The sequence below is a fragment of the Camelina sativa genome, chromosome 13 (genome assembly GCF_030686135.1).
Source record: "Camelina sativa cultivar CO46 ecotype springtype chromosome 13, ASM3068613v1".
In the NCBI taxonomy this organism is placed as follows: domain Eukaryota; kingdom Viridiplantae; phylum Streptophyta; class Magnoliopsida; order Brassicales; family Brassicaceae; genus Camelina; species Camelina sativa.
Window position 1 is genome coordinate 669461 of NC_141892.1, and position 7400 is coordinate 676860.

General features: G+C 33.3%; 2 protein-coding genes and 1 non-coding gene across 3 annotated transcripts; all 3 read left to right on the forward strand.

Annotated features, from left to right (window-relative positions):
* The first annotated feature begins 653 nt into the window (after positions 1 to 653).
* TRNAV-AAC (transfer RNA valine (anticodon AAC)) lies at positions 654 to 727 on the forward strand. The gene has a single exon. It is a non-coding gene; the product is annotated as a tRNA-Val (tRNA).
* A 41-nt stretch (positions 728 to 768) lies between these two features.
* Positions 769 to 2953, forward strand: LOC104734254 (uncharacterized). The gene is made up of 3 exons (XM_010453782.2): positions 769 to 915; positions 1017 to 1187; positions 2416 to 2953. The coding sequence occupies exons 1-3, from the start codon at positions 904 to 906 to the stop codon at positions 2749 to 2751; spliced, it is 519 nt and encodes a 172-aa protein (XP_010452084.2). The 5' UTR covers positions 769 to 903; the 3' UTR covers positions 2752 to 2953.
* Positions 2954 to 3366: 413 nt separating this feature from the next.
* On the forward strand, positions 3367 to 4892 carry LOC104737800 (large ribosomal subunit protein eL36x). Its single transcript, XM_019234373.2, has 4 exons — positions 3367 to 3498; positions 3860 to 3952; positions 4385 to 4584; positions 4714 to 4892. The coding sequence occupies exons 2-4, from the start codon at positions 3863 to 3865 to the stop codon at positions 4751 to 4753; spliced, it is 330 nt and encodes a 109-aa protein (XP_019089918.2). The 5' UTR covers positions 3367 to 3498; positions 3860 to 3862; the 3' UTR covers positions 4754 to 4892.
* Positions 4893 to 7400: the final 2508 nt, after the last annotated feature.

A 7400-nucleotide genomic window follows, 5' to 3' on the forward strand; every position in this document is an offset into this window, starting at 1 on the left:
AAAAAAACTGAGTTATATTCCTTAAACTTACAGTTTCGGTGTTGGACTATAAAATAATCATGTCCGTACGAATTCATGCTAGCATGGAGCTTACCTGACTGACATCCCTAGTTTTAAATTAGAACCTAGAAGATTGTAAAAACCGTTACGCTTACAAGTTACACCTGACCTGAGTTTAGAATTAACTGGTTAATTTGAATACTATAATTGTATATTGTTGTTGAACCCATATTTCTTTAAAGAAAGAAATAGAAAGCTACAAAAACAGTATGATGTGGTCCAAAGGATAAAGTGTTTTTGTCTCTCGAGGTACACTGGACGAATCATATGGTCTATTGTCCATACCAGTTTCTTTTCTCCTTTTCTCCTTTTCTCAATTTCGAGCTTCTATAATTGTAACGGTACTCTGATTGTGTTGTGTATGCTATTTTCTTTTTGTTTTTCCATGTCTATTCATTAATTTTTATTTTTGTCAATGTAAAACTAGAAATAAGATTATTATTCTGCTGTTTTACACACACACCAAACAAAAAAAAATTACGTTATTAAACCACGACGAGTTGGTCTAGTTAATGGAGCTACCCACCGTGCATGCTAAAACTCTCTTTTTTACTGCCAATAAATAAAATAAAACTGTAACTTACCTTCAAAACGGTTTCGTGGTGTTGTTGGTTATCACGTCAGTCTAACACACTGAAGGTCTTCGGTTCGAACCCGGGCGAAGCCAATTCCTTTTATATTTTTAATCTCTTCGATTTTTGCTTAATTGCCCAAATAAGATAATCATTTTCCTCTCTCTCTCTCTCCAAAAATTATATACACAACTTTTGTTTTCTTTTTCTTTCTACGTTTATTGTTGTATTTTCAACCAAATCTCTCTCTCGCTCTCTGTCTCAAACTCCAATGGCTCACCAGGTATACTCCTAATCATCTCTTTGTCTTTCGCTCTTTAACACAAAGAACTTTTTATATATATAGATTTTTGTAAACTATGTAATGGATGTGATTATGTATAGGAAGAAGGATGGCCATTGGGTCTGAGACCTGTAAATGCAAGGATCGGAGGACTCACAATAGGAACTCAGCATCATCATCATCATGAGCAAGTCTCTGCTGGTTCCATCTCCTTCAGCTCTCTTCACTCTCCTTCTCCCTCCTCTCACTCTTCCTCCGATCTTGATTCCCAGGTCAGATATATATATATATACACCGCTACTTATACTGTAAATATATGCATAGCTAGCTGCATTACACATGTATCATATATGGACTATATAATATAGTAAACTATTCACGGGATGGCAGGTTCTTATCTTGGTCGAATCCTTACATATCCCTCTAAAAATTCTACCATATCTGGAATGAACTATTTTTAGTATACTGATTTGCTTGAAAAATTAATACTCCTAGTTGATTACAGTTTTATCTATGTGTTTTTCTTTTTCTTGCATATTAATTGATGAGCCGTTTGAAACTGTCAACGGTTCTTTTTTCTCCTCAAGGAAACTTAGAAGGAAGATAATGATTATACTTTGACTACTAGTTTGGATCTATCTATTGCATTCAGTCATTCACATTCTCTTTCGTTTACAAAAATTAAAATACAATAATAGTACTATTGTTTTTGTTGGTTGAGATGACTTCAGAGCGAACGTGAACCAATTGTGTTCACTTTAAAGCTGTGATGGTTTTGTCTGAAAAGGGCACGTTTGTCGGAAATTGTTAATTTCTTCAAAAGAAAGTTATTTTTAATATAATAATGACCAAAGCAAATTTCTCGAATATTTTGTCACCTTTTGTCTTTTGATCACACCGTATTGGAAAGTGAAATCATTTAAAATTTTAGCAATAATCCGTTTAAGAATAACTACCCGATTTCACACACTTTTTTTGTCATTTACGTAAATTTGTGGTTTGAGTTCAGCTTTCTGTCATTCTGCCAAATTTATAATTAAAATGTAAGAGGTTCCGTCTTTTGTGCATTTTAGCAAAGAAGTTATGTTTTTTATGTCTAATAATTTCGCCATTTTACCATAGTATTTTTTAGGTTATAGAATATATATATATATATATATATATATAAAGATAATTTATTTGCTAGAAAATCCAATGATGATTTTTCTTTTGTTCATTGTCATTGTGTATGATAGATAAAGGGATAAAAACAAAATGGTACAATCATTTCTTACCAGTTAGCACCATACTTCTCAATTTTAGCATTATCATTAATTTCATAAGCTTAAAATTCTATTTGGTTATAAATCAGATTTTAGTTTATACTTAGTAATCTGTTTTTGGTCAGCACTCACCATCCTAATAAAAATGTCGACCTCTTCTATGAAACCAAAAACTTAACTTTATAGTTATTGCATCTATACGCTAAATATAGCATTTTACACATCTCTTTTTTTTCAGTCGATGGGATCATTTTTCCGCGATAGGAGCTACACACTAGGAAATCTAATCGGGATATCAAGCTTTCTTGAACTTTCGAGAAGATCAAACCGAACAAGGATAGATCAAACGGCTGCTAGAAACAATCAACACCAGAAGAATCTAAAAACTTACAAGCCATGGATTTTCTCTATATGTTCAAAACTAAGCACAAATGCCACTGTCATTTCCCATAACAGGATTACAAACGAAGAGAATAATAATGGTGGTCGTAACAATGTGCAGTCTCTTGGACATTTTCTCATGGTGGAGAGACGAGCCGTCGGATCAACCACACGGTCCACACCGACAATGTGAATGATAATGAGATGTGTGATGTGATTTCTCATTTGCTCATGGTCTAACGTAACAGATTTTGGTTGTCTTTTGTATGCGAGTTTGTTTGTCTTAACTGGGAGGTTGAAATGATTTTTCCTTGCAAGAGTTGTATCGTTATGCATGTGATATGAATACTTGAGTAGAAGGTTATATTATATGAATAACATTTTCTATCTTATGATCTCGGGAAACTTGATTTTACGTCTTTTTATATTTGTGTTGACAAGTTAAATATTACGTTACATACATATAAAGGAAAATATTTTAGTAGTTCATTAAATCACTTTTTGGTTTCTGACTCTATGTTCTTTGTAGTTCATACAGATTCATTCTCTCTATTCACTTATTCAGTGTATTATTTTATTTTTAATTTTTAATTAAGCTAAATTAAGTATTTGAAAGACCCAAAAATAAACGAAAAACAGTTAAGCTAAATCAAGTATTTGAAAGGCCCAAACATAAACGAAAACAGTGATTTGTATAAAAAGAAGCCCATTAATAGAAAAGTCCAACATTAGAAACTGTGTCGTTTTACTCCGTGATCTCGCGATGGCCAGGGATATAATTGGAAATAGAAAATTTGAAATTGCTAAAAACCCTAATAAGAATATTCCTTTTTTATTTTATTTTAAGAAGACTATAAATTGGTTTCGTCTTCGCTCTCTCACAATCTTCTTCTTCGACTCTCCTTGGCGGCGCACTCAAAGAGAGATTCAAACAACTCAGGTGAGTGATCTCAAATCATCCGCTTTCCTGATTTCGTATTTTTACTGTCTTACGATTAGTGGTGGAAGCAGATCCTGGAATCTAGAAATCTTCAATAGTTGCTAGTACTACTACATCGCGATCCTGGAATCTAGAAATCTTCACTAGTTGCTAGTACTACTACATCGCGATCCTGGAATCTAGAAATCTTCACTAGTTGCTAGTACTACTACATCGCGATTTGCTTATAAATCCTTTTTGAGAAATTGAATAGTTCGTAACTAGAATCGATTTTGGAATCTTGAGAGCTTTGATTGTAGTTGCATACAAAGTAGATCTGAGGTTTCTTGTTTGTCTTTTCTTTGTCATTGAATTTGCAAAGAAAATGGTGGCGACTGGCTTGTTCGTGGGGCTGAACAAAGGACACGTTGTTACAAAGCGAGAGCAACCTCCTCGACCTAACAACAGAAAAGGGGTAAAAGCTTCTTTTGTTTCTTAAACTCTTTAGCTCTTTTGTACTTACTTCTTTACTTGCTTCCATGTTTTAATGGTCAGTTTTGTTTAACTTCTGTGCTTGGTTAGATTTTAAGTAGAATAGGTCAAGATCATGGGTTTTTTAGTATAACTTATAGGAAAACAAAATAATTGGAATCGCTGCTTACTACAGATTATTGAATATGTAGAAAGGGATTAAGTTCTATTGTCTTTATCACAGTATGATATTGTTGTATTTTTGATTCTTTGTAGCCTTGTTCAAAATCCGATTTGCCTATGTTACTCTCTTTTTGTTTTGTTGTTTTGCGGTAATCTGTCTCCATTCTAAGTGTTGTTATCATTTTCATCTGATGAGTTATATCCTGTTGAGGGTTTTTCTGATATGAGTATTTTCTTTTTTTTTTGTAAACAGAAAACAAGCAAAAGAACTCTCTTTATCAGGTCCCTCATCAGGGAAGTTGCTGGTTTTGCTCCTTATGAGAAGAGGATCACTGAGCTTTTGAAGGTCGGTAAAGACAAGAGAGCTCTCAAAGTTGCCAAGAGGAAGTTGGGAACCCACAAGAGAGCCAAGCGAAAGAGAGAGGAGATGTCTAGTGTTCTCCGCAAGATGAGGTATAATTCTATTCTCTTCTTTTCCATCCTTCAATCTTTAATTATGCAGCTAACTAAAAGACTTTGCTCCTTCATAATGAAATGTTTTTCTGTTTTGCTGATTTAAACTTGGTTTTGGTATTTTTGCAGGTCTGGTGGAGGTGCTGCTGCAACTGAGAAGAAGAAGTGATGCAGTAGTGACTCGCGTTGGTTCAGCAGCGTGGTTCCTCGAATTTTGTGTTTTTAGAATTTTTGCCTAATGTTTCTTTGGATACTTTGTAGCAAAGATGATTTAATGTTTGAAATGAAACGAAACCATTTTGGAGCGACTTGTCTTCTGATTAACCGGGTGTGTGTCTTATGTCCGGTTCAATCCGGTTTAGAAACGAACTTTCCTTGACGACCCATGTTGTAGTCTTTCGTTATTGGGCCTACTTCGAGATTTCAAATATTCGTTACAATGATTGCTCAATCGATGTTGATGTGCTTAAAAGTTGGAAATGTTGGTGATCTTTAAAAGTAGTAGTGAAGTAGTAGTGAGCTAAGCAAAAACGGTCCACAAAGCTATTATGTTTAATGTGATATATGTAATACTGATATGTGACGATTTGTTAGGCCTCGTGTGTTTTCTTAAGGACCAAGCAACTTTTTATGGGCAGTCATCATCATCCGTCACAATCATCTGTTATCGGCCACTATGGCCGATTTTCTTATAAAAAACAATTATTTGGGTAAAAAGTTAAATATAGACTGATGTAAGTCGGGACGAAACTATTATCCTTATAACAAGAAAAAAGAAACATATGAACGTTTATGGATATGCATTGGTACACATACGTGTGTTAAATGTGGTTCTTAGTTATTGGTCAAGTTAAAAAGGATAGCAGCAACTTGAGGTGCATGGCTTGTGTTATTAAAGGAAATCAAATTGTTGTACAAATTTGAAAATGATTGGTGCATGTACCAATCACATAGCACATATATGTAAATCCATTGTGACGTCAGATATGTGAGAAATTTGTACGTAAAGGTGGTGAATAACCTAAGGCCCCGCCTTGATTGTGGGCAACGATTGAGACAAGTGAACAAAAAGAAAAGAAAACTTCTTTTACCAGTAAACTGACAAAGATGATACATGTATATCTATGAGGAAAGAAAAGAAATCTACGGATAGTTTATGATTCCCTTACATCCTAAAATTTAAGATCCATGAAACTATTGAACTCCGATAATTTGGATCTAACTGTTCACATTAATATTGGTTTGAGTCAACGAAAATTTAGGCTGGCTTAACAATAGGGCTTGCAGACTTTATACTTGGAAGTTTAAATATGTGAGTTGCCTTGAAACCATATTTCTGAAAGAAAGTTAATTAAAATTAATCACGAAATGGAAGGTCCCATCTAATACTAGTTTAATTAGTATGTGAACACAAGAACAGTAATGTAATTAACTATATTTGTTACTAGTAATAGTTTATATCGATAATCATAATTAGACTCAACAACAAAAAATGGAGCTAATTAATTAGCGGGAGATTGTCAATGGTAATGATAAGAGTAGGCGTAGGAGTTGCATAACGTTGTTAAGGAAATCGTCGACAATTTTACTTAGCCATATCAAAAAGGTCCAGAGTTGAGGGACCCCTCATTGTTTTTTTTTTTGGGGGTTTGGCCAAAATTTATAATGAGGGGAATTATATAAATAAAATTTTGGCAAAGACTAGCTAGAGAGTGGGCACACTCTTGGTTAGAATATTTCATAGGACAACTAAATATCCAACACATGCACTATAGAATATAGGTCATAGTCTAGATATATTCATATAATTGAATATTTGAATCATTTCGATCCTGTATTACTATACTACTACGCAGAATGACATAGCGGACGCAATTAGTTTTGAAGATTTACCAATCTTACAATAATATAAAATTAGAGAATTTTAAGGAAGAAAATAATATTTTTCAGTGATCATATATCATTCCATTCATACAACAATTATTCTTGCACAGACTTCGGTATATTGTTTTTATATATAGTACCACTACCAATTGGAGCCTGAAGTCCAAGTACCACAACACTACACTATGACACTATTAACGAGTAAACAAAGATCAGTCAAGCGAAGGAACTAGTCTCAGAAAAGTAAAAGCTGCGAAGTTACTGTAAAGAGAGAATGAGAATGATCTTCGCAGAAAACTATACATGGAGGTATCTTGTTGCATACATTATTTTTGGCTAGTGCATATAATAGAAGACTATATTATACTTATATAAACGCAAATTGTATAAGTACATACGCATATATAGCATACTTGTTTATACATTCATGTGTATGTTTTGTCCCTATATGTATAGATCCTGTTTGGGTTTTCGGGTCAAGAAGGTTCCATGCTCTAGACTTATAGTGACAAAAAATTTTTATAGTTAAAATATACTCCTTCCGTTTCAAAATATAAGATGTTTTAAATAAGTTTTTTTATTTCATAATTTAAAATGTTTTCAAATTTTTATGCAATTTTTAAATTAGTTTAATATTTTATATTATATAATATTGTTTTTTATTGGTTGAACTTGTAATAAGTAAAAACTTGTTAATCTGTGTGCTTTAATTAAAACATTCTATATTTTGAAACAGAATAAATATATGAACAACTTTAAACGTGGAAGTCCCGCATATATGTGTGTATCATCTTTTTCCACGTGACGTTAACACGAAATTTTCTATTATCAACAAATATTTACCTACAATATCCCAATGTGGAAAAACATTGTTCAGATTCGCTGGTCCGCCTTCAAGGTCTGGTTTGTACCATTTAACGACCTATGCTATG

Coding starts and splice junctions, on each gene's coding strand:
- LOC104734254 (XM_010453782.2), top strand. Junction 1,188..2,415: donor CCTCCGATCTTGATTCCCAG/GTCAGATATATA, acceptor CTTTTTTTTCAG/TCGATGGGATCATTTTTCCG.
- LOC104737800 (XM_019234373.2), top strand. CDS start 3,863: ATGGTGGCGACTGGCTTGTTCGTGGGGCTGAACAAAGGACACGTTGTT. Junction 3,953..4,384: donor GACCTAACAACAGAAAAGGG/GTAAAAGCTTCT, acceptor TTTTGTAAACAG/AAAACAAGCAAAAGAACTCT. Junction 4,585..4,713: donor AGTGTTCTCCGCAAGATGAG/GTATAATTCTAT, acceptor GTATTTTTGCAG/GTCTGGTGGAGGTGCTGCTG.